This window comes from Pelmatolapia mariae, linkage group LG10_11 (assembly GCF_036321145.2).
Source record: "Pelmatolapia mariae isolate MD_Pm_ZW linkage group LG10_11, Pm_UMD_F_2, whole genome shotgun sequence".
Lineage (NCBI taxonomy): Eukaryota > Metazoa > Chordata > Actinopteri > Cichliformes > Cichlidae > Pelmatolapia > Pelmatolapia mariae.
This window is the reverse complement of record NC_086236.1, coordinates 60,167,387-60,185,233: the sequence shown is the minus strand read 5'-3', so window position 1 is coordinate 60,185,233 and position 17,847 is coordinate 60,167,387. Positions and strand designations below refer to the sequence as shown.

General features: G+C 40.1%; 2 protein-coding genes across 4 annotated transcripts; both read right to left on the bottom strand.

The window, feature by feature from the left end:
• Positions 1-2,171: 2,171 nt before the first annotated feature.
• LOC134635981 (gamma-enolase-like) lies at positions 2,172-9,015 on the bottom strand. 3 transcript variants are annotated; one of them, XM_063485697.2, is made up of 13 exons: positions 8,902-9,015; positions 8,259-8,344; positions 7,999-8,094; positions 7,804-7,862; positions 6,254-6,323; positions 5,998-6,131; positions 5,683-5,905; positions 5,411-5,608; positions 4,807-4,883; positions 4,319-4,443; positions 4,124-4,232; positions 2,948-3,006; positions 2,172-2,774 (listed from the first exon to the last, which is right to left on the bottom strand). In XM_063485697.2, the coding sequence occupies exons 2-13, from the start codon at positions 8,341-8,343 to the stop codon at positions 2,705-2,707; spliced, it is 1,305 nt and encodes a 434-aa protein (XP_063341767.1). In that variant the 5' UTR covers position 8,344; positions 8,902-9,015; the 3' UTR covers positions 2,172-2,704. The 3 variants fall into 3 exon arrangements, with proteins under 3 accessions (XP_063341767.1, XP_063341768.1, XP_063341769.1); XM_063485698.1 differs by lacking the exon at positions 8,902-9,015 and adding an exon at positions 8,702-8,880; XM_063485699.1 differs by lacking the exon at positions 8,902-9,015 and adding an exon at positions 8,706-8,880.
• Positions 9,016-9,904: 889 nt separating this feature from the next.
• Positions 9,905-17,715, bottom strand: mlf2 (myeloid leukemia factor 2). Its single transcript, XM_063485702.1, has 9 exons — positions 17,400-17,715; positions 14,863-14,877; positions 14,663-14,774; positions 14,520-14,555; positions 13,207-13,260; positions 12,964-13,092; positions 12,564-12,723; positions 12,138-12,353; positions 9,905-10,367 (listed from the first exon to the last, which is right to left on the bottom strand). Exons 1-8 carry the CDS (start codon positions 17,441-17,443, stop codon positions 12,142-12,144), a joined length of 762 nt encoding a protein of 253 aa, XP_063341772.1. The 5' UTR covers positions 17,444-17,715; the 3' UTR covers positions 9,905-10,367; positions 12,138-12,141.
• Between the last annotated feature and the right edge of the window lie 132 nt (positions 17,716-17,847).

Below are 17,847 nucleotides of genomic sequence, written 5' to 3'. Positions count from 1 at the left end.
AAGAGGAGGAGAAGAAAAACAACGAGAACAAATACTGTTTGTTCTCAGAGGTTCTGCTGAAGGTGGACTAAAGAGAAAACAGGAAACTGGGCATTTTAATGTCAGTGTGTGCGAGTTAACAAAGAAGGCTCGTGCGAATTAATTAGGCAATTAATAAACGATCAATTAAATCTCTGTCGTGTTGTGTGTCCGCCAGGCTGTCCAGCAGCTCCTGTCTGTCTGGGGAAAGCTTGCAGCGGTGTGTCCAGTCAAGCGGCTCTGCAGACCTCCTCCTCCTCCTCTTCCCCTCTCCGCTCCCGTCCCTCTCTCTCCCCTTCACTCAGCCCCCTGTCCCGTCTCCTATTGTGTGGTAACCATGGAAACCCGGCCGGAGACTGTGCGCTGTGCGCCTGCGCAGCTCCAGCGTTCCTTCATCATCATCACTAGCAACCGGGGCGAGACAGGAACCGAGCCCCGCTCGCGCTCCCTCTGCTGCCCGGCGCGTGCAGCTGATACCTGACCTGCAGTCACACCTGTGCAGCTGTCAGAGCCAGGTGTGAAGCTATGTAACCAATTTAATAATTACATGTTCTGTATTTCAATTTATTTTTGTTCCTTATAGAAGACCCACATTGACTTAGATAAAGTGAAGGTGCACACACTCAAACTGCATGAATGTGGCAAATTATTTTACAATATTCTGCTTTATTTTTTCTATTTTACTTTGTAAAGCCACTTTACTGCATTATATTCAGCTTTTAAGACAAGACATGCTTTATTTCTCCCTAACCTGCAACAAAACTGAAATAGGCAGGCTAAATTTATAAAGCAATTTATAAATTGATAAATCAATTAAAAAAATACAAAACGACAAAACAAGGTAAAAACTAAAAGGAGTAGACACGTTTAATTGTAATACAGTTCCAAGCTTAATCATTTAAAATCCAAAAAAAAATCCAACAAAATTAAAATAGTACAATGTAAACAAGTGTTACATAGTAATACTACAATTATTGTTATTAAATAAAAGCTGAGTATATAACAATAAAATGGCTTCATTCAGTGAAATATCTCAAATTCAGTAAACAAACTAAAACATAATTAAAATAGCTTACATGATGTTTTATTGTATTTCATTTACATTTTATCCTGTTGAGCTCCACATTCCACACACTTCATTATTAACCTCATTTATTTCAATTTATTGTATTTTATTGGGTTTATTTCTTTTGAGTATGCTTAAAAGAAAAGAAAAAGAGCTTATTGAGATTGTTACTTCATATGTCATTGAGAAATATATTAATTCTACTGTATTAAAGTGTTAAGCTGGTACATCTAATGTATATCTTAGGGTATTACGGGCCGTGTTATGGAGGGGTTGTTTAGTTTTCCTATTATGATGTTTTTTTCTATGTGGTCTGCACATTTATTATACCTTTATCAAAAGATTGGTATATTATTAGACTACTTTACATAATTTACATGTTTATTAGCCCACGCTTCAACTGTCTCCACTCCTACATCCACTTTACACTAATCTATCCATTATATGTATAGCTGTCTTTGCTTTGTGTGTGTACTGTCTCTTCTCCTAATATAAACTTCTTTGTATTAGATTATATAAAGTCATCACCTTCTGTGATACTTGCTGCAATAACATTGTTTAAAACAGTTTCTAAAGACTATTTTTTATGCAGTATAAAAGATTAATAATATTAAAATGAAAAAAAGCTGCTGCACCGCTGCCTGTGGATGTAACATTTGAGCCACTTTTCACTCGGCAACAGGTCTTTATTAATATTCCCAATACCTGTGCTTTTCCTGTAGTATCAAAAATATCTGCTATGACACAGACTGCTGACGGAAGAGGCTTGAAATAGTCAAACCATTATAGGAAGTCTTTAAGTATGAACAACTCATTCTTCTTATCCAGAAGTTGTTTCAGTCACAAAGACCATGAAACAAACAAACAAACAAACAAACAAATAAAACCCCTATAGAAAAAATACATTTGTGCTAAAAGATTCCCTTATTTCATCACCAGTTTGAAATTATACTAATAAACCCTGTAGGACAATATTTCAGAGCTATGGGGCTTTCTAGTTTTGCTCCATAACTGATTATATTTACCTCTCAAATTATGAAAAGAAGCACAGAGTGAAGCTTCTCTTCAAAGCAAACACACCCAGATCTTTGGTTAGAGTTAACATATATCCATCTCTTTATTAAGCTTCACTTTGAACAGACAAAGTAGCAGACACAACTTTGCAGCAAGCTGTTAAACAGGAGGAGGAGAAGGAGGAAGAGGAGGAAACAACAGGGCACAAAAAAGATCAAAACACTTCTGCAGCAAGTGAAAAGGAGAGAGTCAGGGGGTTCAGGAAAGTGAGAGAAACTAACAAGCCCGTGAAGGGGAGTGTGACTCAGTAGTTCAGTAGATTTTTTTTTTCCTCCACCAGGCTTTGTTAGGATTCGTGGAGGCTGGCTGTAGGCAATCATCTCTATCACTCACTGAAGTGTTAGATCAATATATTGTAGCTATAATGTGAAAACTAATTCATTTTGATGCTTTTAAGTTCATCTTTGTGTGTTTAGTGCTTTGCTGATACACGTAAACCTCTCACCACATAAAACTAATTAGGGAAATATGACACTATATATATGTATGCGTGGGTTTTTTTGTTCTCTCTCATTTTGTCTGCTAAGAACACCGGCACCCCACTCCCTAAATGGCACTGGGGTTGCGGAAGTTGTGTCCAGCAAAGCGAGCCTGATCGCCCAGCTCTTCCTCAATCCTGAGAGGAAGAGGAGGCGAAATGCAGAGCAGGAAGGTGAATGTGAAAGAAGATGACAACAGATAAAAGAATGAAGACAAGAGGAGAAATATCAAAATAGTGCAAGCGCTATACAGGAATCCATTTGCATACCATGTACATACATTTATGCAATGTAAGCTACAGATACCCACCTCATGAGCTGATTGTATTTGGCCAGGCGTTCAGATCGACAGGGAGCTCCAGTTTTGATCTGAATGAAGAAAAAAAACACTAACAGCTACAGACGTGGCTGAACTTTTACCATTAATTCAACAAATCTCCACATGTCTGTTCGCCTGTTGACGTTTATCTGATCTCTTCCTACTTGGGAGGTGGACTGCTGGCGTCTCCAGTAAGTGCAGTGCTGAGGATGAAGTTGTTTCGATCTGCAGTCCTCACAATTTGATTATTACTTGTTTTCAGCTTTAGACTGCCTGCGTATCAAGCATTTAGGGAACAACGTAATCGGGTTACACCCCCCTCGAGCAGGTTCTGCACATTTTATTACTAATACTCTGTACCGAGGCAATAACTAACTGGCATTTTGATATTTAATACATATATTATTCTGTGTACAATGTTACAAATTCTGACTACTATTCTTAAAATTATATTTTTAGACAAAAGTGTTGGGGAAAACAAGCTGCAAATTATTAGTATTATGAAGATCTTATGACCAAATGTTTTGTATGTTTCCTAAAGTTTGCGTTTCGTCCCGTCTCTGTCTCTGCTCTCTTCTTTTCCCTCTCACACCCAACTGGCAACGGTGGTTGGCTGCCTCTACCCTGAGCCTGGTTCTGCCAGGGAGTTCTTTCTTCCCACTGTTGCCAAGTGGGCTGGCTGACTGTTAAGGTTTCTTTCTAACAATTTAGGGTCTTTACCTTCCAATATAAAGCACCTTGAACTAAACTGAATTGATTGTATTGATATTTCACTGTTGTTATAAATGCACTGATTAGTTAACTTATTAATTTCAGGACTTCAGTTGCTTTTAGAAGTACAGTAAAAAGTTAATGAATATTGAGCTGCTTCATTTCCACATCTGTTTATTATCTCATGCTCTTATTTGCACTGCTTTACAATGTATAATACATATTATTATACATAATTACAATACTCATACATAATTTCCTTAGGGATTAATAAAGTATGCTGATTCTGATTCTGATTATTGCTGCTTTGTATGGTCCCAAAGTGTGATGCTGCACTGTTATGTTGCTGTTATGTTGCTTATGCACCGGGACCCAAGGAAAACTTAGAGCATGAAACATGTGATCAGTAATAAGCAGTTAAGATAGCAGAGGGATATGAGCTGTTGCATGTGTTACCTGTCCAGTGCAGAGACCAACCACCAGGTCAGCTATAAAAGTGTCCTCTGTCTCTCCTGAGCGGTGGCTCACCATCACGCCCCAGCCGTTCTCCTGTGCCAGCTTGCACCTGGAAAACCAGAGGGGAAATTAGTATAACTGCAATCTGTGTGTGTGCCCACAGTTTTTGGCTTGAAACACATAAAGTCAACTCACGCTTTGATGGCCTCTGTAACAGACCCAATCTGGTTGACTTTGAGGAGCAGACAGTTGCAGGCTTTTTCCTCCACAGCTCGTTGTATTCTTCGTGGGTTGGTGACTGTCAGATCATCTCCAACAACCTGCACAACGAGTGAAGTGAAGGGCACGGGGATTAGTATCACGTGTACTTATTCAGGGGTCATTAACCTTTGTTGTTTCCCTAAGTGTGTAAATGAAGTTCTGGTCCACATAGAACAAATAAGACAGCAGTATTGGAGGGGAGAGGAGGGGTACGTGCTTTAATGTGTATGGATATTGATAGAAACTTGCTTTTTACAGCTTGGCTCATTCTGCTAAATAAAAACAGGATGACTTTACTTCTGCACCATTAATTTTGACTGTTCTTTGTTTAATGGAAGGAGGAGGAATACGAGATTACCTGTTGAAGAAGAGCTGGGCTGATCTACTTCCACATAATAATGACATAATTTGTAATATCTTACCTGGATACCCACTGAGGCTGTGAACTGAGACCAAGCGGGCCAGTCATCCTGGTCAAAGGGATCTTCAATAGACACCACTAGAGGGAAGGACACATGGGTAAGATCATTTTCCTCCATGACTCAAATATTACAACACTGTAGGAGAAACACAAGGCTAGCTGAAATCACTAGTAGCTGTTCTAATGTCTTTAGATCTACTGATATTAATTACAGATGCAAACATGCACACAGCCCACAAATAGTATGCACACCATTTACAGGGTAAAGACCCACATCAGAGCAGTACCCCGCTTGCCAAATTTGCAATGTAGCACATAATTAAATTTTCCTTAACAGCTTCATGTGTCGGGAGGCGAGACCAGGCTCTTTCTGCCTCTCCTTTTCTCTTTTTCTTCAACTATTTCTTTCTAAAATGTGACAAAAGAAATATGGTGGGAGGAAAAAAAATATGGAGTCGACTGCGATAGCCCTGATGCTTTGATTCAAGCTGACTGAGGCTTAGAGAAATCAATAACACCCCCCACCCCCTGTTTTTTTAATGACTAAGAGGTGCCCACATTGTGCTCTCTGGAGAACATGTGTACTCACACACCACATTACACACCTGGGTAGTTATTAATGAACCCCTGGTAGATGGCGGCCAGCTCATCAGCGGTGATGTTGCGGGCAGCATTTGGTGGAGACTTAAAGTCCAGGTCATATTTGCCCTCGCTGAAGAACTCTGAAGCAGCAACATCCATCCCTATCACCACCTTATCTGTGAAGCCGGCCTTTTCTATGGCTGTCTTTATCAGCTCCAGAGCTGACAGGAAGAAACAGAAGCGATATGTTAGATTAGGCCGAAGGAAATTGTTTTCAGGTGGTCGCCGTGCTTACCTTCACTGTTCTCTTGTATGTTAGGGGCAAACCCTCCTTCATCACCCACATTTGTAGCATCCTGACCATATTTCTCCTTGATGACACTTCTCAGTGTCTGGTAGAGTTCCGCCCCCACACGCAGAGCATCACGGAAAGACTCGGCACCCACTGGAAGAACCATGAATTCCTGCATGGCCAGCCTGTTCCCAGCGTGAGAGCCTCCATTGATCACATTAAAAGCCTAAAAGAATGTCAGACGGATGTGGGGTTTTTTATAGTTGGTCATTTATGTTTGGAGAAAAATTTATTTTTTTTACCAACTATAAAACTCACAGGAACAGGGAGGACCAGCTCTCTGTTTCCTGCCAGGTCAGCAATGTGACGGTACAGGGGGACACCTTTCTCTGCTGCGCCAGCTTTGCATATGGCCAGCGATACTCCCAGAATAGAGTTGGCGCCAAACTTAGCTGGAGGCGAAATAGAGGCAGTCACAAACATAACGCACACATGCAGTCGCTACTCACTGGTGCGGAAACATGTCAGTACACATATATACCATCACCCCACACGAGATGTGAGCAAGGCTTACATTTGTTGTCAGTGCCGTCCATTTCAATCATCACATTGTCCAGCTTCTCCTGCTCCAGCACACTGATTCCCTGGAAGAAAAACACAATATTCCTCATACAGTAAACAGATTTTTTCATTTCAGTCCCGCTCGGCTGCTCATCAGGTTCTGCAGCATAAACTCAATATTCTTTTGTTTATCCCATCACTTTGCTGGATGAATCCCCATCATGTACTATCCTAATAGAGCATTTTGCTCTCACAATACAGGCTTACTTGTGGTTCCTACAGATTTAAAGGGAGGCAGTGCTTCAGTTATCGTGCCCATCTCTCCTGGTTTGGGTTCAAGCTCTCCCTTTTTTTGATACATCTTATAGTTAGTGTTGGATTAGATGACCCTGAGGTATCCCTTAGTTCAGGGGTGGCCAAGTCCAGGCCTCGAGAGCCGGTGTCCTGCAGGTTTTAGATGTGTCCTTGATCCATCACAGCTGATTTAAATGGCTAAATTATCTCCTCAGCATTTCTTGAAGTTCTCCAGAGGCCTAGTAATGAACTAATCATTTGAATCAGGTTTGTTGATCCAGGGTGATATCTAAAACCTTCAGGACACCGGCTCTCGAAGCCTGGAGTTGGCCACCCCCTGCCTTAGTTACACTGATGTAGCCTTAAGCTGATGCACTGATCACTTCTTCTCCACTCCTATCTTCTTCTCTTCCTATGCATTTTTATGTCACTATTGCACTGCATTAACTGTGTATCTTCTCCCTTTGTTTTTGCCATGTGTTTCTCTTTACCCTCAGCCTAACTGGCTGCAACAGATGGCTGCCCCTCCCTGAGCCAAATGCTGCTGAAGATTTCTTCTGAGCAAAACGAAGCCAATGCCAAAATGCTAAATCTGCAGTTCCTTGTATGGCGACTTGGGGTTCTGTCCAACAGTGACTCACATGTTTAAAGTCAAAACCTTAGCCTGGTAAATAACATATTTACACAGGACTGTAGTCTCTATGGCTAATTAACATTACAGGAGTGTGGACACTCTGACCTGCATATATTCCAACACAACGAGCTGGAGCCAGTTGTTGTTTGCTAGGCCTCAAGCAGTAAACTCCACTTAATGAACAGGACCTCTGCCTTTTGGCACCAACAGTACTAATAATATGACTTGCAATGAAGCACGGCCCATCCAAAAGGATGAGTAAAACCTCTCGGATTTTAAGCAGTATGTCACTTAGCACTAATTAGCAGGTGTGCCTGTATAACAGCACTCCACCCTGTAGTTTAATGAAGTCAAAGCTGGTTCCAAAAAAACAAAACAAATACACGTAGGCTTCATAATGTGGAGCCAATCTAGAAATCAGTGTCATGCTGGCTTCACCCATCTTCTATATACAGTCTATGGAGTCTTCTTCTCCCACACTGTTTGTTCATAGAGGCACATATGATGTTTTTGGTTCTCTCTGTAATACTATAACATTTCATTTACAACAGAAAGCACCTTGAGGTTACTGTTGGTTGTGAACTCGTGCTATGTACAGTAAACAAAATTGAACTGAGCCAAAGCGAAGTACTCACAGACTGGATGAGGGCGGGTCCAAGGGTGTCATTAATGTGAGCAACAGCCTTTGTCACACCTTTAGTGCAAGACATGTGGAGCCAGTTAGTCCCCATTTTGATACAAGAAGAAAAAGAACCATCATGCAAAATCAGATACAGGCAGAAAAACAAGAGCGCTTAGTACAGGGGAGACATCTTTGTAAGTGTTCACACCTTTGCCCTTGTAGCGAGTCTTGTCGCCATCTCGGAGCTCCAGAGCCTCGTAGATGCCTGTGGAGGCACCACTGGGAACAGCAGCCCTGAAAAGACCTGGAATCGAAGCAGATGATTGGTGGGTGGATAGAGGAGGCAGACGTAATGGGGTGAAAGGTTGAGGGAGGGGAAAGAGGATGGAGAAGGATGTAGTTAACCTTAATGAAATAATCTAAACATTAATTTGAGACATTACACAAGAGATTTTATTTTTTCTAAACCTTTGTCTGTATGCAGATCTACTTCCACAGTGGGGTTTCCCCTGGAGTCCAAGATCTCCCTGGCAACAATATTCACTATAGACATCCTGTTAAAAAAATAAATAAATAAATAAAAACAAGGGAACATTGGCCTCATTTCAAATGCAGATTTCATCCAGTGCTCATACACTCAGTCTATGTTATTTTAATTAGAGAAGGAAACACATGAGCAAGCAAAGCTGCGCGTGAAGATGAAGCTCGGTATGAAAATAGCCTGTGAAATACCAAAAGCACTCATATGAAAAACAAGGACTTCACACTCTCTTCCTCTTTTCCACTTGAACACACACTGTGATGATAGTGACGCAGCCTTGAGGATGGAAAGCTGTGGAAAAAGAGGCTTCCGAGGAAGATGCTCACACTCACACAGAGAAAGACATAAATCAGAAACCAGTGATGCGCACCTACTTAAAAATCTGTCAACCTGTTCCAGACCACAAACCAGCTCAATATCTCGCCTGTTTCAGTCAGTGACAGAGAGCACGGACCAACTGAGAGATGAGACGCAAAAGACAGAGCAGGTAGCGACGAGGAGATGGGGGAGGGGAGCGGGATGAGAGGGATGGAGGGACTGAAGAAACAGATCAATCTTTTTAAACGTTACCTGCAGCTTGTTTGAAGCCTGGTGGAGAAAGTGAGCGAATGTGGGCGAATGAGGAGCGATAGCGGGAAGGGGAGGTGGGAGGAGAAGGGGTGAAAACGTATGACACATGGGGGGGAGGGGGAGCGTGTGAGTCATTGGAAGATGCAGAGGAGGGGAGGGAACAAAGCAAGGAGAGAGGAAAAAGAGATAGGAAGGAGGAATGGAGTAATGTGGATTTGTGTATTAATAGGGGTGCAGGAAACAATGTAACCATCTGAGCATTTAACATACACCGCTACTTTACACCCTCAGTCCTGTCATACGTGCTGCGTACACATCTGCTCACTGCTGATAACTACAGAGGAACTCGTGACATGAAAATATTGTCCCAGCAAACTGATACATGAAACATTCATTTGCGCTTCCTGTCAGGTCCAAGCAGCGCTGCGATACAGCTGAAGTAAGTGCATGTGGATGACAGGCAGGAGATGTGACAACAAAGCAACCACAAGGAGGATGCATCTTAGCAAAGACAGCAGAAAATAAGGCGCCTTGTCGGGGAACGTTAGAGATCTAATGATAGGGATTAAAGGAAACAAGAAGACAGGTAGACGGGAGCAGCCGCTGCCGGAGGGAGGATGTGCATTTAAAAATAGTCTTAGATGTAATTAAAGATACAGCCAGCACGAGCAAAATGCAGACGGGAAGCTCGCTATGGGAGTGTTTGGACAAAAAGAAAGTTTTTCATTGGCTGCCCCGCTTGAACGTGCCATCTGGACATCACATGACCTGCAGACACGGTGGCACAGGGAAGATGAAGAGGGCGCATACCTATGCAATGCGTGCATGCATGTGTATGTAGACTTGCATTGACACAAATGAACACGTTATTTAGCTGTCAATACATTTTATGAATAAGCAAGGGTTTAAAAAACAAAAGGAAAAATACAGAATCGGAAAACTCTTTAAACAACACTCCATAATTTAAGACATGCAACCCCAAAACATCAAAACAGAGGCACACTTTGCAATTATCTAACAATGTTTAATGAACTTTTTATTTATTACATTAATTAGTTATCAGTATACAATTCAATTCACCGACACACGAGTGTCTTCACAAACATAAAATGGATTGTACAGCAGATGTACTGTATACTGTAGCACTTTAGTGCAGTGGGCAAAGACACATGTCAAGTTTAGAGAATGAGTGTTTATATATATTTATACATTAAGTGAGTGTAGTTATACCCATGTTTACACAGGGGCGTTTGTAAGTGTATGTCTGTGTGTAAGAGTAAAGAATTTAAACTCTAACCATTGTGTGTGTGTGTGTGTGTGTGTGTGTATAATATGTTGTTCATGTAAAGACAGTCCAGTCATATCAAACATTTATGGCGGGCATCAACTTCCCGTCCTCATCGTGGTTCACAGCATCGGGGAAATCCTCAACTCCTTCAATCTGGTCGCATTGTTATACGGAACACCTGGAGGGACAGACACACAACGCCAAAAAAGTGCATTAGATAAAACTAATAAAAGACAAAGGAGATGTTTAACATATGGATGAGTGAGTCTAATTTTTTAATCTGACAACTGCAGATTCATTGGTTCAGTGGTTCTCTGTGGGCCAAAGTCAGTGCAAGGGGGCCAGGAGAAAAATATGAAGTGAAACTAAGTGAATTAATACTTTTTGGAGGGAATAATGTGAATGTTCTGATGATCTTGTTCAAACCTCTATTTCACTAAAAGTCAAAAGACTAAGAGGAATCAGTATACCCACCAAAACCTACTTTAGTATGCTGCAGAAATTTAAATCTGAGACGTGATCTATGGCCCACAAGTACTAATAGGCTTGCTCACACCTTTGCACAGCACTGAGACCCCAACACAGTGCTGGGATTTTGTGGCTGCTGTGCTTTAGCCTAAAGGACCTAAAAGATTCCTAGAAGAAAATGATCAGGGTACGCTGGAGGTGCAAACCGTAAACAGAGAAGAAAACAACCTTATTTTTAATTTATTTTTTAAAGGTAAGAATGTTTATTTGGGTATTGCTGAACTTAAGTCGATGAAATTATGAGACATGATCAGATAGATCGGACAGGCCGTGTGCTGTTATAAGGTTTCAGAAGCTCGTCTGTATACACAGGAGCCTGGCTATATAAGGTTTTATATGTTATAATTAATATTTCAAAATTAACTCTGAACTTCACTGGAAGCCAGTGAGGCCCGCCACTCTCTACGATGTGGCATATGGTCGCCTGCTCATCCCAGTGAGCTAAACTGGTGCCCCTGCCATTTTAATGATATATGAATACATAAGCTCCGAGATTCAAAGGTTATGCAGAGGGAGACTTTCTGGAAAAATAAAAAAAGACTTTGGAAAAAAACCTCTCACTTCTTCACTTCCTATACTAAGAGTAATGTGGAGGTTTTCTGACTGTATAACTCTTCCTCACTCTGTAGGTGATTTTCCTGAGATTATTACCAATGTTATTCTGTTCCTTTTCAGACCGTGCAATATTACCCAACAGTACCTTATTGAATATTGAATATTTGTTTCATCCCCCCATCATACGCTGCTACTCCCTTTATTCTATTGCACATTACTATGTCACTTTCTAGAATCACCTGCACTGATAGTTAAGTTATTTATTCTCCAGGATACAGTGATTTATATTACTTCATTAGAGTTATTTGATACTATGTCTTGCACTATCTACTACTGTATATTACTGTATACTACTATTCTTATTGTATATATTGTATATCTTATTTATCTGTTCCTCTGTCTCTCCTGCTGCTTTGAGCATGTACATGACAAAAGAATTTCCCTCGGGATAAATAAAGTTATTCTTATTCTTTCTCTGAGTAATGGCAGCTATTGTTCAGGAGGATACTGCAGCAGGTACTCATGTGTGAAGAGCAGTCTCAGAAAAGTGCTAAAACAAGGGCAGTAAACCATTCTGTAGAGCTATGTAGGGAAAATAGCTGGCATTGTTTAATCTCCTAGCATTCAAGGTACAAATGAACAAAAGCAAATCAAAAAGCAGTGACAACTTTTAGCATTTATAATTTCTTGTAACTCATCAGCAAACATAGTGTGCAAACCAATATACTGCGAAAAGTATTTATAAGAGTAAAATATGGCCATTTAACTTTATGTCTGATAACACACGTTCAGAAATTAATGAGCTCACAACAGATTACAACAATTATAATAATAGTGGCACAATGATCTCTGACATCTCTCTTACCTTCTCACCAGTCGTAACGTGGGCGGGTGTGGGGCTGACGGTGTCTGGGGGACTCGTGCCGATGACCTGGTGGGGACGTTGAACTGGGAGGAGCGGTAAGAGCGAGCTGCTGGCCGCCTCCTCGCCGATCCCGGGCGTAGTCCAGCCCACGAGCATTTGGGGGAGCGTATCTTCCTGCTTCTCTTCTCCACTCCTCGTCAAATGCTGGAGCCTCACCTAGCAGGAACAAACACCAGGTTAAGAGCCGAAAAAAAAAGAAAAAAGAAAAAAAAGAAATCACACGTGTGTGAAGTGAGACCATCAAAGTCACAATTCCAAACAATCCTCATTCATCTCCTTTGCCCCTTTTTTAAATTCAATTCCAATTGGCTTGAATAGTAGGTGAAGCCTGAGCTAATATTAGTTTTGTAATCAGGGTCGACTCACTCTCATCCAGATTAATGTAGTCTTGCCGTTCTTCACAGTCTCCAGTGCGGCGATTTCGTGAACGCGCCATTATGTGTGCACGGTCTCCAATGTGGTGGCCAATGGCAAGACCCTCCAGGCCGCTCTCGCTGTCCCTCACCGACTGCCGCGTCTCACGGATCTGGGGAAAAAAAACAAAAACAAAAAAAATACCTCAGATTACAAAATCAGGCAGGAAGGAATGAACTTAAGTTCATCTCTGATATTTATACTGTATATAATCTATTTATAGTCACTACACTTACTGGTGTTAATGAGGCCAGCAGACTAATTAGGCCCCAGCCACTAAGCAGGTCTACTTACATGGCTCTGACCACAACTTCGTATATATAATATTTGAACTAATCTGAGTTATTCCTACCCCCCCTGGGCCTGTCCTTGTTTCACTGGTCTGCTGATAAACTTTAGGAGCCCCTGGGTCTGTTGACGAATATGAGATCACTGTTGAGGAGGAAAACGTCTGACAGTTTGGTGAACCAGACATTCTGTCCTGGAAGAAGAAAAATAATGGAAAGTAAATAGAAATGATGGCGAACTAGTGAGACACACATTTCATTTACGACAGTAATTCCTTTCTGTTTATTTGGAAAGAAAAACAACTCACCACGTTTCCCATCATTTCTCCCATCATGCCAAACATATCCATGAACCCTCCACCCTGCAAGCAATAAGAGGATCTTTACATTTCTCATTTGAGTAATCCCCAACCACAGACAGAAAGGCAGCATACATTGTGTGTTGAGTGCACAGGTGCTATTAACCACTTTTCCAGTGCAGGAGCTCATGGCAGCCATGAGGTGCTGCACAGTCCCATAAACAGCCCTTTCAGCCTCTCTGTTTTCCACTGTGGTCTAGAACCCTTTGACAATAACAACAGTGGACACCAATACTGGAGAATTTGTTTGTTTTTGTTTTTGTTTTCAAGATTAACCAATTAACTGGGCCACTCAGATATCCAACCTAGAGTATGCACTTCTAGCCTACACAGTGCACAGGCCAAACAAAGATAAACAAATAACTATTCACACCCTTGGTTAATTTAATGTCACCAATTAACCTGACACGAATGTCTGTGGACTGTGTGAAGAAGCTGGGGCACCCAGGCTAAGGAGAACATGCAAACTCAACACAGAAAGATGGCCAGCAGGATTAAACTTGGTGACTTATTGCTGTATGGCAGCAGCGATAACCGCTGAACCACCATAATCATAAAATCCATAATAAATGACAAAACTTATTTTATTATTTTAAATCAGCAGTCATTGTTTTAAGATTTAAGATTCTTTTAAGGTAATAACAGATCTGGGTAATGTGCATTTATTTATTTTGTTGCATTTTTATTCAGATTTACTTTTTTACTTTTCTATATTTAACCGAGCTCCTTCCTTGCATATTTTTTTACTTTATTGAGAGATTTTGCTTTGCCATATTGTATTGAGCTGGTTTCACACTGACACTCTGTAAAAAGTCAGAAAAAGCAAGTTCAGACACAGCAGGAGATGACTTGCGGTGTGTTCTCTCTAGAGAGAACATACTTGGCGAAGGAGCTGCCTGATGAGAGGGTACAGGAAGCAGGACACTCGATGCCAACTCATTAGCTATTATTAACTATTATTACTGCTGCTATTTTTTCTTATCTGAGCAAATCAATGCAATCAGACATCACATAAACTTTGCACCACCTACGTTGTGCAATACCTTGAAATGTTCAGGGCTACAGAGTTTTGGGGATGTAAACCTCAATCTAACCTATTAAGAAGTGTAATATAATTACACTGGAGCCTATCAATCATCAGTCAGAATATCATCACGAGGCTGGTGACAGAATTAAGAGTTCTGTAATTCCTTTAATGAAAATTAAGTCACCATGCACCATGTTTGCAGTTGTTAAAGGAGGTCACAGAAGGTGTTACTAACCATTCCCATCATGCCAAAAGGAGCCAGAGGGCCAGCCTAAAAGACAAATACACACCTTAAAATTTTAAAAAAGGCACTAAACAAAAAGCTAATCTGGAAATACAAAACTCATACAAAGTATCTATCAGCACAGAGTCTGTTACCTGTCTGCGTGATGCACGATGTGGCTGCATCTGAGGAGCAAGAGGGAAAGGCTCCATCCCAAATGGTCCAAACAGACTCCTCATCTGCTGCCTGTGAGCTGCAAACGGATCCCTGGAAGAAATCAAAAGCATTTATCAGACTTTGTGTTCGATTTCGCATGTATGAATCAACTGAGTGTAGCTGTGTGAACTGTACTCACATAGGTGAAGGTAAACTGAAAACGACACAAGGAGGAAAACTGTAAACTTTCAAGTACAAGGCAAATACTCCAACAAAGTGTTTCAAGTTCCACTGGGTTTGTGAGCCCAGTTTAGCCATCCATTATTTTGCTTTATTATTTTCTTCAGTATGGGGGTTTAATACAAGAAAAGCCAGTAATGAAAGAAAATCTATTATAGTGTATTTTGTATACATGTAATAAAATAAATAAATTCACACAGCGAACTCTTCTCTCATGCACCCTGCTTTATTAACCAGGCTATCAGCCACCTTTGTTTTCATTATTTTCATAATCTGAATATTGTTTCAACAAGCAAGTCAATCAGCTGACACATAAAGCTTCAGAAGCTAAAGCCCCGTCCACATAGAAAGAGACCACTCTGTTGCACATCGTTTTGTAGCTAAAGTGATTTTCCAATCAGTGACCAGTGAATGTCAATGAAATTTTGCTACTGTTTTTTTCTTTTTCTTTCATTTTTTTAAAAAATTAAACTTTTTTCTTCAAGCAACAACTTTGGCAGCATGAAGTGGGAAGAAACAAACTTTTCTCAACTTTCAGGTGAGCGATTTGAGAGACTTCCAATGAGAGCACAGGATATCAATGATTGATATTATCGCAGGGTAGTAACTACTTTAGTGGGTTACCTCGACAACCAGAGCCTGGAATACCCACTAGCAACCAGCTTTAAAGTGAGGACACACCTTGATGTTTGGTTGTTAACGAATAGTCGTCCAAAATTAGTCCCCACTTCATGTTGTCCGTTCTTGCTTTAAGCCCCTCAATTTAGTTATTTTTCTATGACTCTGGCTGCATTGTTGCTGAAAACTGGTGTCTGTCTGGTTGCTCCTTTAAAGTGTGTTTGCCAACTTAAAATGTAATAGACCAAATGATTAAAAAAAGAAGAAGAAGAAAAAAGATATTAAAGGACAAAGACAACTGCCAATGAATTAGTTTAATAAACATCCAGTAAGCCTGGAGGCACACCAAACATTGACTTGTATAACATCAAGACCCAAATCAAATACTGAAATTTGCATTTTGTGCATCTGTGTTGTTAGATTGTGCTGTGGTTTTAACAGAAAGCTGATGTTTATCTGTTAAATGGAAAGCTGAGATGCAATCATTGCATCTTTATTAATAAAAGGCCAATTGAAGATGAGTCAACACAGAAAGTTTATATCCACCTACAAAGGTGTTTTTGGTTTTAATTTCCATTATAAAAATGCTTTTACACTGCATTTATTAAAAGAGCAAAATATTATGCATTTTCCATTTCCATCCATTTGCCTGAGGGAAAAATGCACTAATGTAAAAAAATGCAAGACTGGCAAGACAGTAGGTCTTGAGAATGATATGAATGCAAAAAGAATATGCATACATATTTATTCAAAATGATTTCTCGGCTATAATTAGAGTACCATCTGGAAAATCTAGAATTATGTACTATTTGGGTTAGACTATACTGATATTTTTGTTTTTGTGGTACACCTTGTCATTTTTGATAAAACCTGTATGAAAAGTTAAATGAAAAAAATAGCTATTTTTCATTTGCAAATAATATTTTGATTTATTTTATTCTTGTAAAGTACAAATATATGTCGTTCAGAAATTGTCACTAGTAGTCTTTTGCAATGTGATGTTTTTTAAGTTTATTTATGTGTGTGTAAATATCAGAATTCATAGGACATCTTATTTTTTTTTGTCATATTCAAATTTTAACAAGCCAATACTCAGACGTTTTTTAATGTTCCAAGTAACAGATCCCAAGCAAGACATTTTATAGGAAGAGAGAACAGTGGAAATTTCAGGCTTTTATCTTTGATAGTTTTTAAAAATATTAACGTTCAAACATAGCCTGAATGTGTGGGGGGAATTTGAATAATTTTTTCAGAGGTATGTGTGTTTATTTACTTATTTTTCCTGATAAAGGAGCAGAGAGATAAGCAGAAAATAAAATCACGGTTATATTCCATAATTGATCAGGCAGTGTGCCTTTATTTAAAAAAAAAAACGTTTGTTTGTGAGAGATGAGCCGAAATAGAAGATTTACTTGCACCTGTTATTTCGACTTTTTTGTCTGAAATAAAAAAAGAAAAAAATGCATATATGCTGTATTTACTGAGGGCAGCGAGATTACGGATTTTTTTCATCCATTTGCCAGCGGGAAATGCGCTAATGTAAACCTGCCAGACTACAAAAGTGAGCACTTTTAAACCTAAAAAACAAGAGATTTCTAAAGAAACAGTGGAAATCCAATGAGAGCAATTGACTGCTAAATGTAGTGACCGGCTGGTTATAACTAAATACTGTTGAACGCTAACACCTTTTTGTTATTGTCTATCCAATATGGTGGACCAGTGTAGGCCCCCACAGCTGGCAGGAGTAACGGAGGGTACCTGCTACAAGGGACAGTGGAAATTTTTAAAACTTAGCAATCCACAATATAGCTACCAATCACTTATAGAACACAAAGACACCAGTGTCAAAAGAAAAAAGTGTGAAATGTCAGTACTTACATCATATAGGGATCTTCATCAACGTCACTCAAGAACCGAAACATGCTAGGTGATTTCTCAGCTGGCTGATTCGAGCCAGCTAGCAAGGTAAACAGTTTTTAAAGGCTGATAGAAAATGAACTCAAACTCGATTTAAGCTGAAGTGGGGGATCTTTTACCAGCTCCCTCTCGAAAACCACGCACAATTACTACTGCTTAACAAGGAGGCAGAAATCGTAGCGTCTCAATAAACAGCGATTTCCAGAAACCTGGAGAAAACACAAAAACGGAAGTCAGTCCTCTGACAAAGGGAAGCAACGCTGCTATCAAGGTAGCATCAAAGCTAACAAAGCTAACTTCCGGTTAGCATATTTTCACAATAACACATTTCCGGAGAGGCTTCTAGGTCAATTTTTGGCACTTTTTGTGCAGATTAGGGGTGTTTACCGGTAACTGATACACATGCATT

Coding starts and splice junctions, on each gene's coding strand:
- LOC134635981 (XM_063485697.2), bottom strand. CDS start 8,343: ATGTCTATAGTGAATATTGTTGCCAGGGAGATCTTGGACTCCAGGGGA. Junction 8,095..8,258: donor AGATCTGCATACAGACAAAG/GTTTAGAAAAAA, acceptor CTTCGATTCCAG/GTCTTTTCAGGGCTGCTGTT. Junction 4,884..5,410: donor GTTCATTAATAACTACCCAG/GTGTGTAATGTG, acceptor CCTTCCCTCTAG/TGGTGTCTATTGAAGATCCC.
- mlf2 (XM_063485702.1), bottom strand. CDS start 17,443: ATGTTTCGGTTCTTGAGTGACGTTGATGAAGATCCCTATATGAT. Junction 13,261..14,519: donor CTTTTGGCATGATGGGAATG/GTTAGTAACACC, acceptor TATTGCTTGCAG/GGTGGAGGGTTCATGGATAT. Junction 13,093..13,206: donor GAGAAATGATGGGAAACGTG/GTGAGTTGTTTT, acceptor TTCTTCTTCCAG/GACAGAATGTCTGGTTCACC.